We start from the raw sequence: 23,059 nt of genomic DNA on the forward strand, positions 1-23,059 counted from the left end.
AAATCCCCCTTGCTGTTTCAAATAGACACAATATTCCTCTTTACTTCCTTTCCCAGAGTCAAGTTCTGCTTTCAGACACGTGTATTCACAAAAAAAAAAGTGAATGGGGAGCACCAGATGTTCATCAGAAGCCAGACTCTGGTAGTTAAATTGTTGTTCAGCATTGCTGAGCTCTGTTCAACCACTGCCACGTTCCACCTAGAAGTAGCAGCAAAGATTCCTGAACATACAAAGTTTGCAAGGTGCTTTGAGACCCTTTGAGATGAAAGGTGCTGTAATGAGCTGCTACCATATGCAACAGAAGATCCTTCACTGAAGCATTTTGCTAAATTTTTCCCATGGCTGAAAAATGAAAAACATTCCACATGACCGGATAGATCTTATTCCCTATCTGTGTTTACTTTTGAAGTGCATTTGAAAAGGAAGAAATATTTTAACAATTGTGAGCAGACACAACGGGTCATGATGTTTTGGGTTTGTTTTTTTTTAAATCATAAACACACAGCAACTTCTCACAGCTGATTGTAATCAAATGCTCACCATTACTTTTAATACAAGAAACCCTCATTAATTAAACAAGAATCAGATTTGCTTTGTAAAATAATAGTATCTAGGTGCTAGAGGTGGTGTACCAGGCACTCGTGGTGGGGTATGCTGGTATTGGTTTTAACATATTGTTTTTAAAACTGTTGTTTGAAAGCTGGCCACTGAACGTAATTATTTTATTTAAGAACACCAATCAGCCCAGCATATCCTGTGATCTTTACTGATATTAACTAGTTAACAGAGGGATGATTATTAAAAAAAAATAGAGTTAATGTGGAAGAGGTATTGGAAATAACACTGCAAGAGTCCTCAGTCCAGTTGTGGAGGGCACTGACAGTGAAAAGCTGGGGAGAGGTAGTATGTCCTTCAGTTAATGAATACAAGCAATAACGATATTTTAAAACTTTTTACCAGCACATTTATGTAATCATCATCCTGACATTATACAGACTTGTGCAAAGCCAAACTATGCTACAGGTTGACACAATGGGACACAATAATATCGTGCCACAGGGAGATGCTCGTTTAAGCCATTTAGGGCACTAGGGAAGCCTGAGCTCACTTGGAGGTGGTCTGCGCACAAATTTGCAGCAGTTTGGTTAATAAGTCTGTGTGTGTGAACTTTTTTGTTTTGTTTTTGTTTTTGGTTAAAGAATGGCTTATTCCGCTTTAGCTTAATTTAATAAGGAACGAGTTTAAGCTAAACCAAAATAAGCCTGGTTTAAACCAAAGTGCAAGTGTTCACACAACCTTCTGTACCAGTTTAAACTGATTTAAAAATCACACCATAGGTTAAACCCATGCAAGTGTGTGCATACAGAAGCTATCGAAGGAGACAAGTAGGTAAAATGAGGTGGGAGATGGCTTTAATGTACTTTGAATAAATAGATGTAGAGAAATAGATACAAAAGACTTAGGCAGCTAAGGAAGGAAAGGGCAGGATGTCTCCTTCTTTGAATGTTTTAAACAGATGCAGGACTGATCCAATGCCCATGGGAGTCTTTCCTCTTGTTTCTAATGGGCTTTGGAGCAGGCCTTAAAAGAGCATGAACTGGAGTTCTGAGTTTATAGTGAACACTACTGCCCAAGGGGTGGAGAATGCAAGGTGCCATTCTGCCGTGTCAAGCATTATAATCCACGGGAAGAAGCAGAGCAGGAGAGCAGCTTAGAGCACTGGGCTGAGTGCCAGGAGTCCTGTTCCTGGTTCTGCCACCAACTTGTGTTCTTTTAGAATTTTAACGTTGTAACCAAGTGGCACTTATTTACAACTCTACTTCTGTTCTAAACGTTTTTGCTTGTGAATAGCATTTGTACTGTGATGTTCGGGTAATCTGGACAAACTGTGGGTCCTGTGGTGTCCCTGCCCATTACACACAGGTAGGCAAGATTACAATGCAGGAGCATACATAGTAACTGTTACTCATGAGCGTACTTTCCACTGTACACCTGGAGGTATCATGCCAGCTTCTTGTCTCTGCAGGCATAAGGTCTCCAGCAGCTACTGCTAGCAGTACAACTCCTCAAACCTGGCTCTGACCCCTAGAACCTCAGGACATGCCCCATTTGACAAGAAAAATAGGCCGAAAAGCTAAGGTACAATTTTACTCCTTTTATTAAATCCAGATGCCCTTGCAACATTGCTTGAATGAGGTTTATAAAAATACTAAGTTCCTTTGTTAGCTGTGACCCAGGGACCTTTTGATGCCAACTGGCAGGGGTCACAGGGGGATTTACAGGGATCCTCTGGGTCAGATATCTATATAATAGTTCACCAAAGGGTGGCATGTGAGGTCTCTATCAAGAGTCAGTAGCCCATGGGTGATCACAATTATTGCAAGGTGTTTGTACTGGAAATAGTTAGAGAGATTTCTAAGCTGTAAAATATTAGGTCCCAAAACTGCGGAAGTAAAGTTTCTCACTTGAGTCAAGGTGAGACTTGGGGGAAACTCAATCCGCATACAGAATAATGGACATCTGTGGAGACCGGGTGCATTTACTGTGTAGGCCAGGTGTAGGCCTAAGGATTTACAAAGAAAAAAGAAACCCAAGATAACGCTCTGAAGAGGGACCGCCTTGGGTAAGAGACAGTAGTCTGCAACAGCGTGAAAAAAGAGGAGAGGGGACAAGATTTTATCCTCCACTGAGGAAGCAAGCTGATGGTGTGGCTAGCTCACGAAAAGAGGGTCACAGCTTGACAGCAAAGCACGGATGTGCAACAGTTTATTAGACACGGGAGTATCTTGTTAATTAAGTCTAGGATCTAGAATGCGTGTTATGATTTTATTTCATATGTAGCCTTTTGTTTCCAATACTTCTACTAGCTGTTACTTGAATCTCTATGCTGTTAAATAACCCTATCTTTGATTTCATTATAAACACAGCTAAGTGTTGTGTGTTAAGCGGCGCTGTGATCTGAAGGGAACTGGTCAGTTGGGTGAACTGCTTCTTGGAAGCAGTGAATCTGTGAATCCTCTGATTGTCCAGTGGACCAAGGGCTGGATGCTCCAGGGAGACACTTGGAGTTGGAGTGGGCCTATTGCCAACCTGCAGAGTGACAGTGAGGCCCCTAGCAGACACAGACAAGGCTTCCTCACACTAAGGGCACGTGGTTGCCTCACAACCCTGGGTGTCCCCGGGAAGCATCACATTAGTATAACATACACATTAACTGCCTCACTGATGTAGTATTCCAGTGGATTGCTGCAGAAATCACTTTCTGGAGATGGATTAGGATTTCAGACTATAATAAATGCTATAGAGAATTATGTCTATCTTTAAAGTTTCTGTTTCATTCTGTAAAGGACGTAAACAAAGCTATATATCTAAAATATGTGCAATAGCTTTTAAAACCTACTGCAAATCCATAATGTATTACAATGCATATGTTATTCTGCTAGCCTCCAGAAGCTTTGCTAGTGTTAGACTGCTGACTGCATACATTGCAGAAAGACCGGTACTGAATAATTGAAGGTAAATGGGAACTAGTTAATCATTGTCCATTCAATATAGCAATCCATCTGAGGATTCATTGCACTATTATCTCTATACATCTGTCTACCATTTCCTGTATCTGTGTACACAATCCTAAAATAGAAACTGAATGAAAACACTATGCAGATTATTTTATAAAGGAAAAAAAGGTGTCATTATCCTGCTGCAAAATCCTTCATAAGGACTTTTTATGCAGTGACTATTTAAGAATCCAATTTGGTACCTGTTTAAACAACAATGGTGGCTACCTAACTCCTAAGATGGAACACTGTGCATCATCTGGACAGAAAACAGCTAGCCTGTGTGAAGAAAACGATACTACCTATTTGCTAACCAGCTGCAATGCCAAATCCACATCCACCAGTGAAGAAAGTAAATTCTCTGGCAGAAGAGGGAAGGGAACCTGTATCTCTAGACACCAGGCCTTATATACCACACCTAGGCGATATTGTATACAGTGAATGCTCTGGATTACAAATCAGTGCTGGAAGTAACAACAAGGACTGTACAGTGCTATGTATAATGGCTTTTATGCCATTTTACCAAGGTATTTACCAAGGTCATCCCACTGACTCTTTTTAAAAATTGGTACATTAGGTTTTTTTCAGTCTTCTGGAACCCCAGTGCTCTAAGACTTATTGAAAATCAACATTAATGATTCAGCAAGCTCCTCAGCCAGCTCTTTTAAAACTCTTGGATGCAAGTTATTAGGATCTTCTGATCTTAAAATGTCTAACTTTAGTAGCTTCTATTTAACATCTCCCAGAGATACTAACAGAATGGAAAGTGTTATCACCATATGATGAGACTATCATCTTTTTTCCCCAAACCCAGAACTGAAATATTTAAAATAGAAATAACAATCACCCCCTTCATCCCATTTCTCTCTCTTCTTTTCAGACTGCAGGAGAAAAAGTCTGATTAGTTGTTTTTGTTTTGAGTGTGTCTGTGCATGTGTGTATGCATAGACTTTACTGAGGGAAAGCCAAGCCAAAGACATTAGTTCTGGATAGTTCTAAGCATGATGAGGTGTGTTGTAGAGTTGGCTGAAAATGTGTCTCCTTTCCTGCAGAAAATTTTGATTTTTTGGCAGAAATTTGAACACTGAAAAATTTCACCCAAAACCCAAAATATTTTGGTTTTCAGGTGTTCATTTTTTCTTTTTATGACAAATCAAAATTTCCCTCCCAATTTTCCATCAAAAAACAGTTCCAAAGGAAAATTTTCAACCAGCCTCGATCTATAGTAATTCCTATTTCTTGTGGGACCGAGTTCCAGAGTCTAGATCCAATCCCAACCTACAAGACTCTCCCTGAAGGTTGACTATTTCATGGTCCCAAGGGAGACTTGGCCAACAGGCTCAGGTTGTGACCTGTATCCCTATTCCCTCCTATTTGTGATGGCTCCTGGAATGGTGGGGAGTATTCAGTGCACCTTCCTATGGCAGGTGTAAAGAGTTCTGCTCAGCAAACTCCCTAGCCCATCTCCCAATGGCACTCTGCTTGCCTCTGGCCAGCAGAATACAACCACTCGGACTATGCAGCTGCAAAGTGCCCATCCAACAACAAAGGCCAGAATTTAGCCTTTGGTGTCCACGTAAAAAGTCTAAAGCTGGGATTCTCAAAGAGACCTAAGGGAATTAGTCACCCAGCTCCCCCGACATCAACATTCAACAGTTTGGCACCTAACTTCTTTTGGAAGTCTCAGTCTAAAACATTAACCTAATTAGATGTTTTGATTGTTAAAAAATTCTGCAATATTTACAGGAGCAAACAAACAGAAATCCAGTAAACACTTCAGGCCTGATTCTATATAATGTGGTTCTGATCCTGCAATCAGGAAATGCAACTAGACCCCTGTGCTCAAGTGCATCCAGTTGCAGGACTGGGACCTACGGAGCAGAAAGATGTTAAGATTAGAACTGGCCAAAACATATTTGACCAAACAGTTTTCCATCAGAAAATGCAATGCAGTCAAAATCTAAACAATTCACAGGAATATGTTGATTCTGAAGGAAAAAAAATCTAAATAAATTGTTTCCACTGTTTTAATATCCATAATGTCAAAACATTTCATTTTGATACAGTAAAAGAGTTTTGTTTCAACTTCCTTGTTTTCATTCATTTTATTTCAACTTTTATATGATAAATTATTTGAATGTTACATTTTTATATAAAAATATTAATACATTATATATTGTAAAGTTTCATCATTATTGAAAAAAATCTTTAACTTATCAAAGCACAATGATTAGACATTATCAAAATATTTCAGTGGTTCCAAATTGAAATTTTTGAGAATTTTTGTTTCACAGGAAATTTCAAACTTTTCGCTTTTCATTCTGATTCAGCGTTAAAACAAATATGTTTGGGAACGGACATACCCACTAGCTCCAGTTATGGTGACTTCTGATATATTCCTCCAATATATTTGTTTACACATACATGAAATACAGCTAATTAACTACACAGGCAGGAGACAGGCTGTATCCCCTAACTCTACCATGGAATCTCTGTTGACAGGTAATGTTTAATTCTGAAGGAAATACCTGTTTCTTTTCTTGCATTTTCTTAAATTCTTCACATGCTAACCAGAATAAAACATTTTCTTCACTAAATTCTTTCTTTAAAAATTCCTGGGGAAAGAAAAAAAAAAAAAAAAGTGAAATGTTAGGATCTGCTTTTTCAGACGTTTGTTTCCCCTCCCACTATTAGTCTGTTGAAACTGGAAGCTCCGTGGGTCCAGGACTGTCTTTTATTATTTTTTGTACAGCACAAAATAAGGCCACCATCTTGGGAGCACCAGGTGGAACATAAATAAATAACACATTCAATGCTTTAAAAAGTATAATCCATAAGAACTAACTGAGCTAAATTCTAATCTTAAATTTTGTCAGCCAGCTAACGAAAGGAATGTATCTATCATCATTAAATAACTTCAGCCATTTAAAATTGTTACTCAGAAAGAATGCAGGAAATATATGAACTCATTAGTGGTAAGCATAAAGATCTGCTTTAATGAGCTTCATGGATCACTTGGGATTCTAGTCTACTTTCATTTGACATTCTTTACCAGAAAAAACTGCAAATGAAAGTGCTTCTAAACATGATCATCAGTAACAATAACTTATCTTAAAGTAAATTAAATCAAAAGATGTATTTGCACTCGCCAGACAGTGTTTAAATAACCCACATTCCTCCTAAAGTGAAGCATATTTTAAAATGGAAAATATATATATTTAATGTGTGTATAAAAGCAATGACTGAAATATTTATAGTTTTGAGATGTTCAATTTTCATGTCAAATGTAAAAAAGAAAAAAGATTAAATAATTTGCTGGCATCCGGAATTCTAAAAGCATTTAGATCAGTCTAGTAAATCCTGGTTAATAGCACTTTCCAGCATAGTCACATATAAAATCACTTCCCTCCAGCCTATGGGTTTGATCATGCAAATCCTTACTCAAGCAAATAATCTTTACTCATGCAAATAGTTCCACTGATTACTAGCAAAATAGTATGATAGAGGACTGGCAAGATGGACAGCTGATGGGCCATCCCCAACATACTTAAGTCACAATCCTGCACAAGACTGCTGCTTCCACATGGAGCCCTACTGAAATTAAAGGGGCTCCGCTCAGTTCACCTGCTTGGGTCACAAAGCAGGATTGGGCCTGAACTGAGTTACTCTTGCTCAGTAGCAGTCATTGGAACGATTTATATGAATAAGGGTTACAGGATCTGGCACCAGTAGTGACTATTGCATGACAGGAGACAGTAACATTTCAGAAAACACCAGCTTCCCTTGTGCCCCATTATTTAGCCCGCTGCTAAACCAACCCTCGTTACTGAGGGACCCATGACATTGCCTCTCATCTGGTTAGAAAGGTGCAACCAAGCATCTTCCCTGCACCCAAGGATAGGCTGTGGGCATAGGATACCCTGAGAAGCCACCACTGCTTAATTCACACATCTAGTCATATGCAAATGTATACACTCATGTCATTGGTACATCACCATTATTTAATGCTGATACATATCCAGCTTAAAATGCTGTTTAAAGTCTATGCAAAAATTAATAGTTAAGATAGCAACCCTAAATTGTTTAACTCCTTCTGGATCTTCTAGGAGGTTCTCTAGTGACGTAGTCCATCTTGAGGTTCCTTTTAGGATTTGTTGGCTGCTGCTTGGCTTGCCATCGCTGTCGTTTATCTCTGAAAGATAAACACACCAGCTTTAAAACAATGATTAGTATCACATGCATTTCTCTGATCCCATCAATACCCTCCTCAACACCTTCAGGTCATAGCTGCTTTCTTAAAAGGTGATGTGACTGAAATGAAAAGAAACATGTATTTTTCCATTCAGAGCTTGTCTTCATTGCTATAGTTAGCTCAGAGTAGCACCCTCTAGTTATTCCACTCAAGCTAACCTAACTTGAGTGGAGTGACCATACTGCAAAACACATAGGTCTGGTCTACACTGGCACCAGGTCAACGTAATGCCTCTTACGTCGACCCCCTAAAGTATGCATCTCCACTGGCACGTAAGTTCCGTAGATTTAAAGTGCAGAAAAAGTCGAGCTAATAAAACTACCTCTACAAATGGCGTAGCGCTGAATTCAAATTCCATGGGTCGAATTTGCGTCAGTGTGAGCAGAGTGCAACATAAATCGTCGCTGTTAGCCTCCAGGAGGTATCCCATGATGCCCCGTTGTGACTGCTCTGGACATTCATGCTCTGCTGTAATGTGGCCATGTAAACAGGAAAAATAGCTCCTCCCCTCAAGCCTGGGAAATTTTGAATTTCCAATTCTGGTTTAGAGAGAGAGAGAGAGAGAGCTTCGTAGCTGAACTGCTCATAGCGACTGCATGGCCCAAATGCGCTCCAGCTTGGAATCAACCAGAGGTCTTGGATCTCATCGGTCTGTGGGGCGAAGAGTCTGTTCTGGCTCAGCTCTGAGCCAGCAAAATAAATTTAGATACATACGAGAAGATATCTCGCGGCATGTTGGAGAAGGGGCGCAACAGGCACACGCAGTGCCGCGTTAAGATCAAAGCGCTGAGGCAGGGTTATCAGAAAACTAGGGAAGCTTACAGCCGTTCTGGCTCCTTGCCCAAAACATGCCGTTTTATGAGGAGCTGCATGCAATTCTCGGCATTGACCCCGTCGCTGTGCCCCCACCTAACATTGACACCTCCAAAGAATCCCAGTCCAGGATGAATGAGGAGGACTTTGTGGATAAGGAGGATGAGGATGAGGAGAGCAGGGTGCAGGAAAGAGGGGTATCCATTCTCCTTGGGAGCCAGGACCTGTTCGTTACCCCAGAGCAGCCCTGCCACACACAAGACAGTGGGACTGATCAAGATGCAGGGGAAGGCACAAACGGTGAGTATGTGTGGCAAATCTTTTTTTAGCGGTTATGTCCCCAATCCAGCTTCTTAAAAGGAGTTTGTGTTTTTGAGGGGAGGGTCTTACCGTATGGTGGCAAACTTCAGTGGAGGATTACTCCCAGCACAGACTATTTATGTGCAGAGGTATGCTCCAAGACTCCTCTGTGGATATCTCAAGGAAACTTTCATGTAGGTAATATGTTAACCTTTGCAGAAGGTTTCTGGGGAGGGCAGTCTTATTTCTTCTGCCACGGCAGGAGACTTTTCCCCGCCACTCTGCTCTTAAATGAGCAGGCATCATCGCGGAACACAGCATAGCAGCATAAGGGCCAGACCTGTACCCCGATGCCTGCAGCAAATCTTCCCTTTCCGTCTGCGTTACCAGGAGATTGATATTACACATGGTCACCTAGGGAAGATGGTTGGGTTCTTTAAATTTGCGACAATACAGTCACTCCATTTTATTCCTCTGGGTCCCTGGGTGCCTCCCCAAGACTATTCCTAGTCCTAGTACTGTTGCAATGGGCATTATGGGTTGGGACACTGGTTGCTCTATGTTTTCTGCCGCTACAATTCGCCCACAGTGTCCTCTAATCTGTTCTGCACACCTCCCCCCAAATCTGTCTTTGGCATGTTACAGGGGAGCCCGGTGATCCCTCTCTTTGCTCAAGTGTGGATTGTGGATCTTAGTGCTAATGAAGACTCTCTCTAACAGATGCAAGGGCCCTTTGCTTACCATGTCTGTAATGCCAGTCCGACCATTCCAAGAATGGAATGCGGGTCTAGCTTAGCTTTGTGAACACGAAGGGGAGTACTTTTTACATTGTAGCATTTCCTTTATTACTTTGGGTCAGCTAACAATGGCAACTTTGTGCTTTGTTTATCTTACAGTAGACACCTCAGCCTTCGGCCCCCCTTGCCGAACTCCAGCTGAAAGACTTTTCCAGATTAGGAAGTGGAAAAAAAACCCGTGGGATGAGATGTTCAACAAACTAATGAACGCCTCCGCGGCTGCTGACAGAGCGCAGAGCCTGGAGGATGTCCTTGTCTGAAAAACTAGACATGGATATGGAACACAGAAGGTCTGCACAGGAGCAGGAGCATGATACGCAACAGGAGATGTTGCGTATTATGAGGGATCAGTCTGACACGCTGAGGCATCTGGTAGAGCTCTAGAAAGAGCAGCGGCGGGACAGACTCTCTCTGCAGCCTCTCCAAGACGCTCCACTGCCTACCGCTTTATCAGCCCCCACTCTCAAGTGGTCTAGGAGGTGACTGAGCCGGGTGCAGTACGTGCTGCACTACACACCGGTGGAGGCGAGTAGATGGACGCAATGGTCCCTTTAAGAACTGCACGCAACCACAGTTGCTTGCACAGTGACACTTTACAATGTTAAGTTATCCTCCTTTCCCCCCATTAAAACGGGTCACAAATAAAACTTTATACTATTAAAAAACATCTGTCTTTATTCATTCATAGCTTGGGTGAGGAGAGACGGGGAGTGGGCCACTGGAGCAAGGGTGGGGGATAGGAAATCAAGGCTCAGCACAGACCTACATTACTGCAGTTAATTGCAAAACCGGTTTTTCAATGCTTCCTGAAGCCGAAGCACTCCACGGTTGGTTCTGAGAATAGTGCTGGAATCTGGCTGCTCAAAATTTGCAGCCACCCTATCAGCCTCCACGCCCCAACCCTGGGGAAACTTTTCCCCCTTCTTTTCATACAAATTATGGAGCACACAGATGCAGATATAACTGATGGGGTGTTCTTTTCACTGATGTCAAGCCTAGTAAGCAGACATCTCCATCTGGCTTTTAAACGGCCAAATACACATTTCACCACCATTCTGCACTTGCTGAGCCTGTTATTCAAACACTCCTTCTTGCTGTCCAGATGCCCAGCGTAGGGCTTAATTAGCCAACGGAGCAAGGAGTAGACAGAATCCCCCACGATCACTATTGGCATTTCCACATCCCCAATCTTTATTTTTTGTCAGGGAAGAAAGTGCCTGCCTGCATCTTATTGAACAGACCCAAGTTCCTAAAGATGCTCATATCATTCACCTTTCCAGACCACCCCTCATTGATGTCAGTGAAACGTCCCCTGTGATCCATAAGAGCCTGCAACACCACTGAGACGTATCCCTTCCGGTTTATGTACTCTGTGGCAAGGTGGTCAGGTGCTAGGATAGGGAAATGCGTGCCATATATTGCACCACACAGTTTGGGAACCTCATTGCGGCAAACCCGTCCCCTATGTCCTGCACGTTTCCCAAAGTCACTACCCTTCATAGCAGAAGTCTATTAATGGCCCTGCACACTTGCATCACAGCAGCTCCAACAGTGGATTTACCAACTCCAAATTGATTCCCAACTGACCGATAGCAGTCTGGGGTTGCCAGCTTCCACAGAGTGATGGCCACTCACTTCTCCACTGTCAGAACTGGTCTCAAGCGAGTATTCATGCGCTTCAGGGCTGGGGACAGCTCCGCGCAAAGTTCAAAGAAAGTGGCCTTTCACATACGAAAGTTCTGCAGCCACTGCTCATCATCCCACACCTTCATAACGATGCAATCCCACCAATCTGTGCTTGTTTCCCGGGACCAGAACCGGCATTCCATGAACTGAAGATGATGCATGACAGCCTGCAGCAAACGAGAATTGTTTTGCTCTATGGCTTGTAGCAGGGAGGCCTCAGTAACATCGCTATTTTCTATGCTGCGGCTTCTCTCTTGCCTTTAAAAATACTGCAGAATAAGCCGTGAGGTATTTGTGATGCTCACAATGATAGTGCAGAGCTGAGCAGGCTCCATATCTCTCCGGCAACCGTATGCGCACGGCATAGAAAAAACGGTAAAAAAAATTGTTTGCAGTTTGTTTTGGACAAGAAGGGGAGGGAGCACGTTGCATCATGGGAGGACAACAAGCTTCCCAAAAGCCTCTGTGGCTAGTTGCACTGTGGGATAGCTACCCACGGTGCATAACTTTGAATGTTGGCCCAAGCATGTCCAGTAGGGACGCAAGAGCCCAGCGCAAGGAGCATGGTGTGATCACGCTCCTGCGACTTCTAAAATTCGCCGGGTGAAAGTCGATTTAAAGTAATTTGACTTTAGTCTGCAGTGTAGACATACCCTCTGGCTACAAAGAGTGATTTGATTAGCAGCTGATGAGCTGTTGTAACTCCTGTTGCTGCATCCCCACAGCTACAAGTTCAAGCATCAGCAGCACACAAGCTTCTACCCACCACGATGGTTCAGTTAGCCTGAACTAGAAATATTTGAGTGAGGATGGGAGTCTGGTTGGGGCAAAACCTCAAGCTAACAATGCAGTGAAGTCAAATCCTAAGGAATGTAAAAGCTGCTTTACAGTCAGGGAACTCATGAGCGGATAATGTCATTGTTTTATCTGAGTGAATTTGCCTTATGGACGTGGAACATTACTACCACAGCCCCAGCTGTAAAAGAGCGGAGAGCTTGTTTCTGGCACTGTCAGTGCTATTGGCTGGTTTAGATCACCCACACCAAAGTTATGAGACAAATCTTGGTAAGCTGCCTAAATGTGATTTCTTTTAGAAATGCACACTCTCAGGGTAGGGTGGAGACTACGGATGGAAAAAGAAAAATGATGCTTTGCTTAGGGAGTGAAGAGGCCTATAAAAATCAAACCATTTTAATGGGAGGGCAGCTAGATAGGTAGTGGAATGATCTAGTGCCGTCTTGGAGTACACATGCTGTCGGGCTGTTTACTTTTGATTTTCTTAAGTCAATTGGAGTTTTGCCTGAATAAAGAGTGCAGGGTTGTACCCCTGACTAGTATGCCAGCCAGCATTCTCACAAATATTCCGAAGTCTGATGAGAAGGAAGAGATGGTCTAACGGCTGAATTTACATCGGGCTGACTGTGCCAAGAGATGGGTTTATGAAACCGCAGGCTGCGGAGGCCAGACAGAAACAGATTCTTCACAGGCTACCATTTTGCAGTCCCACTTCTTGAAAGGGCTCCAAGTATTTTACTGATGAATTGAAAAGCTTTAAAATAAACACAGAGAGCGTGATCTTCATTTCTCTGTATGCCCAAAACTTCAAGTAAAGACAGCGGGAGTCTCAGCCATTCAGGGTGAGGCCTAAAACTCTGTCTAAGATCACGAGACATTATAAGACTGAGGGTCTAATCACACATTCCTTGCACACAAAACCCCACTGTAATCAATAAAGCTCTTACTTAGGTCACCTTATTAATAATAAACACCGAAGGGCATTTGTAATTGAAAGCTATGCAAGTACAGACCAATCCTTTCTCATCCTGCTCACCTTTCTCATCCACGTAGCTCACTGAAGTCAATAAGACTGTGCATATAAGGAAGTTGAACAGGATCAGGTCCCTATTCTATGAACAGCTTGGTATCTCATTTTTATTTATTGGCATATATAAGTCCTTCATTTCACCTTAACAAAGCCAGTGTTCAAAAACATGGATCTTCTCAATACATATTTGGAACTAGGTTAGAGCTTTTCCTCAAGTTTGGAGCTAAAACTACAGTAGTTTTCCAAAAACAAAAAAAGAAAAAAGAAAGAAAGAAGAAAAGAAAACGCATTATACAGAGTGGAGATTCAAATGTCAACAGATGGTTAAAATGATAAATGTCAAGACTGAAAATCTATGGAAAATTGGCACTCCAGAAAAGCCTATTTGTGCTAAGTGGTTTTTGGGGGCTTTTGTGAGGCCTTTGGATGAGTCCCCTCTGAAAACAGTCAGATGGACATCTGGTTATAAAATGATAATAATCATCCACTCTCCACAAGGCATCGGTCATAGGAGTTTCCTTTCCATGGGGAATACAACTCTGCAGTAGGGTCGAAGAATCTAAAGTTGCATAGACTCCATTCACCTATAGTTGCTTAAGGAAAAGGAAAGACCCACTCTCATGCACCAACTCAATAAAACAAAGAAAAATAAAAGGAGAATATTTTAAATTAACCAAGCAAGTGAAACACACACTAGGAGTATACTATAAAATACAAGCCATCTCATTAGTACGTCCCTCCATCTATTGTGATCTCTCCTTTCGTAATATCTAAGCCCCCAATCCTGCAACTTCCTTCATATAAATGCAGAAGTCTGTCCATGCATAAGAAGCTTCAGGGTCTGAGCCTTAGACTGTAACCTCTTCAGACAGGGACTGGAACTTATTTGTCTGTAAAACATTAGGAACATCTATGATGCTGTACATATAAACAAAAAGAAGAAAGGTTTCCCCAGAGATGAACTGTGGTCTAGTGATAAAAGCACAGGACTGGAAATCAGAACATTTAGGTTGTTTCCTGACAGCTGCCACTGAATTGATGTGTGAACTTGAAGAAGGCATGTTAACCTCTCTATGCTTCAGTTTCCCCATCTGGGAAATGGAAATAATAATACTTTCCTCCTCAAAAGAGAGAGAATTTATGAGGTTTATTGAACATTTTTGCAAGGCACGTTGAGATACAAGGATGGAATGTGAAAAATATTGTTACATGTATAGAGTCAGATTCTCATGCTCCGCAAATATCCACTGTCTGTGTACAGGGACCAAATCAGAATGGCAATGTTTTCCACCAATAAGTGTAAATGACTACACAATGGGCAGAGCAGTGGAGCAGACCCATTAGATATATTCTTTACAGGAGCTATATTTTATGTCTGGTCTTCTTTGCTCAACCAAGCAAAATGCATTGCAACGGTCACTCATCCACTTTTAAAAAAAAAAGCATGGCAGAAGCATATAATTGAGAGAGGAATGGATATTCACTTCTAAGAGGACTCTGAAGCAGACGGACCTTAGAATCCCCTAGCTAGCTGTGCTTCTCTTTTTCAGGGTATCTCTAGGACACCAGACCAGACCAGACCACATTGTGGACTGCGCTGGGGATGAAAGAGGGAGCAAAGAGCTTCCTCCACAGCTGATGCCTCTCTGCAAGGATTAGGCTCAAGGATCACACAAGCAGTGACATTGGCAATGCTGAATTCCGCCAAATGGGCATGGAGGGGTGGAGCTACAATCCCATGCAGCAGCCACCTTCCCCAACAAGCCAGGAAGGCTTGGGCAAAAAGAAATTCTCTAGCCAGAAGAAGCAAACACAGACAATGTCATCAGACTGCTTTCTACAATTTCCCTCCCCTGTGCTCACTGGCCATTCCCTCCAACCTCCTCCCTCCCAGTCTCTTCATCTCAGCCTTTCTCTTCTCCTTTTCCTCTGCCTTACCCCTCAATGTCCCCTCTCATCTTTTCATTTAGTTATTTTCTTCCTCACTAAACCCTACTCAAAGAATTTTAAAAATGAAAATACACATACTCCCCTCACCCCTCCCAAAAATACTGTGACACACTAACATGACATTTGCAGACCACCACTGTTGACTCTGCTTGCATGTTAATTCCCTTCCCCTTAGTCTCTGTCTGTCTTGTCTACTTTCACAGAAGCTCGTCCGGTCAGGGGCAATCCAATACAGTGCTGCACAGACCCTAGCCTCATTTTCGGATGGTCACTTCTGTAATAGTAAATAATGGTCCCTTTCCCCTTCAGCACAAGTGTAAATGGCTGCACAAGATAAAGGCCAAGGGAAAACAGGCCCAAAATACTTCTGATAATATTAGAATCATTGTGGCTCTGTATTTTCACAATACACAGTTCTAAGGCACCCCTCCTCTCAGTTACTGGACACTCATACATATTTCTAGTATAAGAATTGCCCTCAATAGGATCATAGCTCTCTACGCTATACACAATTGCTTAAATCCATCTGATTCAAGGGTTCATATGTATCATACAGGGAATACATCTTTATGTCTTAAACTAGGCAAAAGGTTTGACTGGACCTTACCCAAGGGTATCTACTAAACTTTTACTGAGCTATCTTTAAAAAAAAAAAATCACACTTGTTGTGGAATTTATATACAATTCTTCTCAACCAATGTATTTTTAGAATATAACAGTGAAATATATTTTAGTATATGGAATACACTCTCTCATCCTGTTATCCCTCTTCTTGTCATTTATAAGATCATCTTATTCCATCAGAAGCTTTGCAATTATGCTGTCATGTAGTTTATACTCTGAAACTGCATGCTTGCCACCAGCACCTAATATCCAAACGACTTAGGCTAATTCACTCTTTTTAAACAAAAGAGAACATTCTTTGTAGCTATTAGAAATCAGCAGATAATTATGTGCTCCAGTAGGAATGCAAAGGAACTACAGAAAAAGGGACCTTTTCTATTTGAATTTTTGTAGAAGATAAAAATGTACAGTAGTAGATAAAGATGTAAAATAAGATCTTCCTTGTTTTGGTGGAAAAAACACTCACTATCTTTTAGATAGAAAAGGAAACCAATAAGTGGAAAAAATACTATTATAAACATTCGCAACTCAGGTATACACAGAACCCTACCATATAGTTTTTACTTCAACTAAATTTTCATCATCTACAGGATCACAGTGCATTTTCTTATATGATATGCCGTGGCCAGTCGCTTGTACAAACAAAAGCTAATATTTGGCAGTTACACTAGTTGCAGTATTATTTTAGGGAGGAATCCCTACATAAGCTGTTTTTGTCCATCACATAGTACTAGTACACAAAATATAAAAACACCTTGTAAATAAAGATTTTTTTTGTAAGCGATAAATGAAAAGGCAAATCTAATTTTTTTTAATGTTCTAGCTACCGCACTTGATACTATCAATGTCTGAAACAGCAAATATTTGTATCATACAAACAACAAGTTCCATGGAACCACTGAATTTTGATTCACACACCACAATATGAAATTTTAGCAACAACCTATTATCACTGATGAAATGGTGAGAAATGGACTTTCCATACATGAGATTTCCAGTCTCCTTCCATCCTAAAATGTCCTCAAACGAGACTCAAATCTGCAATTTTTTGTAGGGGAAACCTCCCATTGACAATATTAATTAGCAAATCAGAACTCATGGCGCTGGACCTTGCTTTGAAAGGACAGTGGCAAAAAACTTAAGAAATGTTAGTATTACATGCTTACTGTTTCAAATAACAAACTAATTCATTATATAGGGTGAGATCTTCGCACACTCCTAAGTGATTTAGCAGCGCAAGTCCCCTTTGAATTTCAGTGAAAACTTGTGCACCTGTTAGATAGGCACTTTGGAAAGTCCTACCCATAATTCTGAAGTGTTGCATCTATAGACATATAACAAATCTTTAATAAACTGTGCCTCACGGCAATATATCAAACAGCAAAAAGTCATGCATTTTACAAAACTTTGTTACGTCAGTCATTTATTTAATGCCTGTTCTTTGCTGATCCTTTTCCATATACATTTTCTGCGAAGTTATTAACAAAAAACAGTTAATCAGCCAAGTATGTACCAGTATAGCATCTTACAAATAGCTTTCCTTCTTTTGCTCCCAGTGTTTAAACAAATAGCATCAATATATATAACAGTTAAAAAAATCATTCCTATTTTCCTATAAACTTAACTTAAGAGAACTTTGATTGCACCATGTACATTTTCTCTTTCTTCACACAGAATCAGGCCCGGGGCCTTTGGAAAGCTGTGAATACTGACAGATGGGCTTTTTATTTTTAAAAGTGCTCTTAACCCATTGCACTTCTCTGTGATCATCAGAATGCCTTTCCACTTGCAAGCAGGAGTCCTGAATTAATAAACCAAGGTTTTAAAACAATGATAAATTGTTTTTAACTGTTCAACATAACAAGGGAAAATCCCCTTACTTTCCATGTATCCAAATGCCACTTGATGAGTCCAATATATAAACTTTTTCCAGTAGCTGCTGTATTTTAAAGGACATGTGGGCTACATGAGTTGTCCTTTGCCTGTTTTGGTTTGTTCAAAGTACAAGTCTTAACATCCTCTTTTGAGGGTCTCCAACAACAGATGGCAACTGGATTCTAGTTTTAACTATACGGAAGGAAATTAAAAGGACATTCTGCATTTGTACCATCTTTGGAAGCATTCACCAAGCACATAACTTTAAAAAAAATTAGACTAAAAGCCATACTCAGTTTTTCTTAAGAAGGCTTTAATGAGGAACTTGCAATTTCGTAATCTTATTGTACGTTCCAGAAGTAATACTGCTTCCCAGGATTCTTATTTTTTTATTTTTATTTTTATCCAAATTATTTCATACAGAATAACATATGTTACATTAGTTTCCTTGAGCCACTGAACCTGCTGTGTCAGTGAAACGCTGTGGTGAGATGTTCTGTATTAAAGTGCGGTAATACTCTGAAAGTGTGTCTGTAAAAATGGCATTCTAGGGTTCTATGTTTATGATACCTTAATAATGACTTAGATATCAAATGTAAGAAGATGGTCGTTCTAAATGACAGTTCTCCAAAGTCAACCTGGGATCTAAAAGTCAAACTAGGTTCTTTCTGGCTAGCAAGTCTGGCTACCAGTAACACAGATTATATAATCAGCATGTAATTAAGATTTGGTTGATGTATGAGCTACAACAGAATCCAACTTCCTCTCCTGTAGAGCCTCTACAATGGAAAAGACTATGCTCTATGCCTAAAATATACTTTCTGAATCTTGCACTTAAAACATAACCTATCAGTTTTATATTATAGCCTCAGAAGCATACAACGCATTAAAAGATGCATAAAGACAGAATATTACATGGGCTGTGTCCATCTTGCATGAGTGAGGGCAAATACAAATGTCAGAAGTATGTATGCCTTCTTCCCATCAAAGTTTGCTTTGCGCTGGGAGCTATTAAACATGATCTTAAAAGCAACAGACAGGTCTACAGAAATATGAATAATCAGTAATGTCCTTTGTTAGTCATTTTAATTCTAATTAACAGCATTGTATCTGAATATTGTAAAGATCCAGATACAGTGACGTGTCAGATATGAGACTCTTGCCACCACTGCTTACAGCTATTGCATATTGTAGTTCGCTTTATAATTATGACCAAGTCCATTACATTAGAATAAGACAGTTAAAGCCATCTATTGGTTATTTTAGAACTGCACCGCTGCATACTTGGAGAAAGTTACAGTGTACTCTTACAATCACCCTGAACCTCGTTAAAAAGCTGTCATTCTTCATGCAGAACTCAGAGGACGATCAGTGAGAATGAATCTCAGGTTGACACGGTGAAGCCATACTTTCAGACCTTTCTCTATTCACCTGCATCATCCAGCGGGCGCAGGCACCTGAATCTTTATCTACTTTGATTTGTAGAGGTGCTGAGCACCCCCAACTCCAGCTGAAGCCAGCGACAGCTGCAGGTGCTCAGCACTTCTAAGACTCCGGCCCTGTTTGAACCTAGTGTTATTACTTTCACTGGCGTTTGTTACAGTTTCTTATAACTGTATATTCTGGTCCCTGTGCCACAGCGCTCAGCCCGGCAGCTATGACTCATGCGGAGAGAAAACAAGACAGTGAACAAGCACATCTGGAAGCTGGGCTCCGGCTTCCACTTCAGACACGCTAAGAACAAAACTCCCTCCTTCCTCTTTCAGCTCAACTTTTAAGCCGCTTGCGGCTGGCAGCGAGAAGTTGCTGTGCGTCTCCTCCACCCCGCGGCACGCTTCCTGCGGCTGAGAAAGCAGCTCTGCAAACCAGAGGAGCCTGGGCTCTGGAGCGGCGCCAGCACCTCCTGCCCCTGCTTGGGGTTCCTGGGGAGGGTTCAACACAAACCCTCTGGGCTGCACTGAGAGGAAGGTGCCCGGGGGGAGCTTCACCTCCAACCCGGCCCCAGCGGCAGAGCAGAAGGCGGGCGCTGGCCGGAGCCGTGCCCTGCCTGGGGAGGCGGGTGCTGCTCCTCGGGTGGGGGGGGTTGTTCCGCGTCCGGGGACTAGCTCGCTCTCGTTCACACTAAGGGCGCCCCTCCCCGCCTGACTCCGGAATGAATGGAGGGCAGCGACGCCGGCCCGCTCCGGAGCCCGGCTCCCCCTTACCTGACGGCGGCCGCTTCCTGCTGAGCCTGCTCACGGCCCGGTTAAACATCGTCTTCCCCGGGGCCGCGCCGGCCGGCCAGGAGCACGAGGAGGGGCCCGCGCCTTGCGCTCCCCGCTCCTCCAGAAGCCGCCTCCAGTTGCGCGCCCTCTGGTCCCGGCCGCTGCTTGCCCGGAGCCCGGGGCGGGACGCTGCGCTCGCAGCCAAATGAGAGAGGGGGGGCGCCCCCCCTTCGCCCCGGCACCGCTAGGAGGCGCCCCACGTGTGCGCTCCCGGCTGCTCCCAGGAGACCTCCCGCGGCGCGCTCTGCCTGCGCCCGGCCAGCGCGAGGAAGAAGCGCCTCAGCCCCGCCCCCTGCGCTAGCCCGGTGCCCGCCTGTGCGCCCTGTCGTGGTGCCCGGGGCTGCGCGGCCCCTGCGCGCCCTCCTGCTCCCCTGGGCGGCGCCCTGCGCTCTGCAGCTGCCCGCCTCCGGCTCCGGCTCCGGGCGCTGACTCAGGGGACGGGCGCATCCTCCTGCCCGCAGCCCCCGCCAGGCTCCCTGCGGTGAGGAGCCGCGTGTGAAGCGCAGCGCAGCTGCTGCTTTCCTTTCCTCCGCCTGCTTAAAAAAGAAAAAAAAAATCCGAGCCCAGCAAAGGGGCGAGCGAGGGAACGAAACGCACCGAGGAGCCGCCAGGGGCGCCTGCAAGCGGGGCGGGGTCGGGGCGCCTTTTCCCTCCCCCTGACTTCCCAGCCGTGCACCGACTGAGCAACTTGAGCTGGCCGGCCGGGCAGCTTTGCAAGCAGCTACCCTCGCCCGCCCTCCAGGGAGCCGGAGCCCAGGCAGCCGGACCAGTGCAGGGCGCCAGTCTGGAGGAGGCTGAGAAAAGCCCCTCTACGTTCAGCCCCGCGGATTGCAGCCCAGTGATTACAACACCCAGAAAAGGGAACAGGCTGCGGGCAGGGTCTGGGATCAGGACAGCAAGGGGGGGCTGGCCGGGCCCCCGTCTGAATTATTACAGCCCATCCTTTATTTATCGCAGCGCTACCCCAAGATCTAGCAACCCTCCCTTCCCTGCCCCCATCAGCTCGCCCAGCGCCCAGCCTGGCCCGGGGTGCTCACCGCGTGTCACTGAATCATTTTTCACTTCTCTCCCACTTCCTCTTTTGCCCCCTTCGCTGTTGTTTCCTCCTCGTCGCTGCAAACTCTGTTGGAACTGCTAAGCTAAGAGTTTTTTGCACATTTTAGATCAGGGACTAGAGCAGTTTGGACTCGACTCACAGGTTGTCCAGGCTGCAGGGAGGTTTGAAAACCCTCCTTGATAGTGCCTGCTGCTGTTGCAGAGACAGTCAAGGAACAGGCAAGACGAATTCATTTATAGCAAATGCCAACCTGCAGTACTTTTCAGGAGGGACATGACTGCCTGTACCCAGTCTTCACCTTACCTTTGTGTGCAAAGTAGACAGAGAAAGAACAAAAAGTCTCTACTGTCCTAACTATCAATGCACAAACTACCTTACAAGAATGTTAAGGTTGCAAAGTCTAACTTATGGCAATTAGGAAATGCCACACTTAAAGTTGCCTGTGAGGCCTTAATGCAGCCTCTTTGACTGTATGACAGTCTTTACATATAGGATCACCTGACGTTTTTTCCACAGTGCAGTGGCTGGATGGTGCTCACTGAAAAAACTCCATGTTGTGCAATGTGCAGTTCCATGCCTTCGTTATTTCACCCTACCCCCGAGCCAGAATGATTAATTTCCTCATGGGCTTTTCTAGACTACTCATCACTATCAAGTCTGAGTGGCTCACAAACATTAATGATTTTATTTACACAACAGTCCTGTGAGATGAGTGGGTATTTCTATCCCCGTTTTTCACATGGGGAACTGAGATACAGAGAGATTCAAGTCAAAAGTGTCCACTAATTTTGGGAGCCAAATTTGAGATGACTGGGGCCTGATTCTTCAGAGGACTTTGAACATGTAAAGTGATCATAGTCTAAGCACAGCTCCCACTAACTTCAGTTGCAGTTGTGAGTGCTCAGCACTTCTGCAGCTCATACCCTGGGTCTTCTATCTGGTACCCAGAAAAAAAATACAATTAATGTCCAACTGTGAAAGGTTTGGTTTAAATGACTTTGCCCAGCATCCCATAGGGCAGAGGCAAAGGTAGAATCCAGTTTCCCAGGGCAGCATTCAACTGCCTTAACCATTAGACCATACTTTGTCTTCCTGCCATTCCCTGACTCATCCACTACACATCTCCCAACTTCCGCAACAAATGAGGTGGCGTCCTACAGCCAAAAGCCTCCTTCACTACACTGATTCACCCCAGAGCATCATCCATCCTGTGCACTGAATGAGGGTCCTTTGGGGAAAATAGTATGTAATCATGTAATTAGATTATCCTAACGCACACACAAAGAGGCCAAATTAAGGTTGCACAGGCAGCCTTAATTCTGGTATTGCCTGACTTGCGTGCTTGAATTTGCAACTTTAACATTCTTTTAATGACATTTTTGTGTATGTAATTTCCTACGTTTTTAACGAGGCAAACTAAAAAAAACCATATTCATCACATGGAACCAGATGGACAGCCACAAGGGGCATCAGCACAACAAGTGGAACCTTTAAATCCACCACACAGACCTCTGCCATTTTAGCTAACAGAGTAACTGATAGCAGTAGTACGTTGCCATCCTTTATGTAGACCAGGAACTAGTGCGGGATGAGACAAGCAGTGTGCCCAGGGGTTTCACAGGTATTTGCTGACTGCAGAGGAATGGGCAAGACACCAGAATCTTAGGTTCCATGTCTGGCTCTGAAAGAGAGTGTATCTAGTGTTGCCCTTTGGCCCCTGTTCCCTCCCATATCTAACCCTTCTGCCCCTGTCTAACCTTTCTAACCTTATAGCCTGTTTCAGTCCCAGTCTCCCCCCTTGCTCTTCCATCCCAGTCTCTCACCCCAGGCTCTTCATCCAGTTTATCTCCTTCTACCCCATCTGACTCTGGACTCAGTTTCATAGGCTCCTTGTCCTACTTTACTCTCTCCGCCCCGCCCGTCCGGCTCTTGTCCCCTCTGCATTTGAGTCAGGCAGCTTCCTCCTCGATATTGCGACGGCACCAGCAGGTAAAGCACTGAGCGCATGGCTGGAGCATGCTAAGAACAGCACAGCCCAACTCTTCAGAGAATTCACCTG

At 43.4% G+C, this 23,059-nt stretch overlaps 1 protein-coding gene across 2 annotated transcripts in view; it reads right to left on the minus strand.

The window, feature by feature from the left end:
* Window positions 1-20,523, minus strand: part of RGS10 (regulator of G protein signaling 10) — a 32,787-nt gene extending 12,264 nt beyond the window's left edge. The window contains exons 1-3 of one of the 2 annotated variants that reach the window (XM_067561321.1): window positions 19,884-20,523; window positions 7,631-7,749; window positions 6,086-6,172 (exon numbers count right to left, since the gene is read on the minus strand). In XM_067561321.1, coding sequence (XP_067417422.1) covers window positions 6,086-6,172; window positions 7,631-7,749; window positions 19,884-19,932 — 255 coding nt within the window. In that variant the 5' untranslated portion in view covers window positions 19,933-20,523. Of the gene's footprint in view, window positions 1-6,085; window positions 6,173-7,630; window positions 7,750-17,684; window positions 17,788-19,883 lie in introns of those variants that run through there. The other variant, XM_067561322.1, reaches the window with a different exon arrangement.
* Window positions 20,524-23,059: the final 2,536 nt, after the last annotated feature.

The sequence above is a fragment of the Emydura macquarii genome, unplaced genomic scaffold, assembly GCF_026122565.2.
Source record: "Emydura macquarii macquarii isolate MOO-44397 ecotype Brisbane River unplaced genomic scaffold, CSIRO-AGI_Emac_v2 contig_2372, whole genome shotgun sequence".
Taxonomy (NCBI): domain Eukaryota; kingdom Metazoa; phylum Chordata; order Testudines; family Chelidae; genus Emydura; species Emydura macquarii.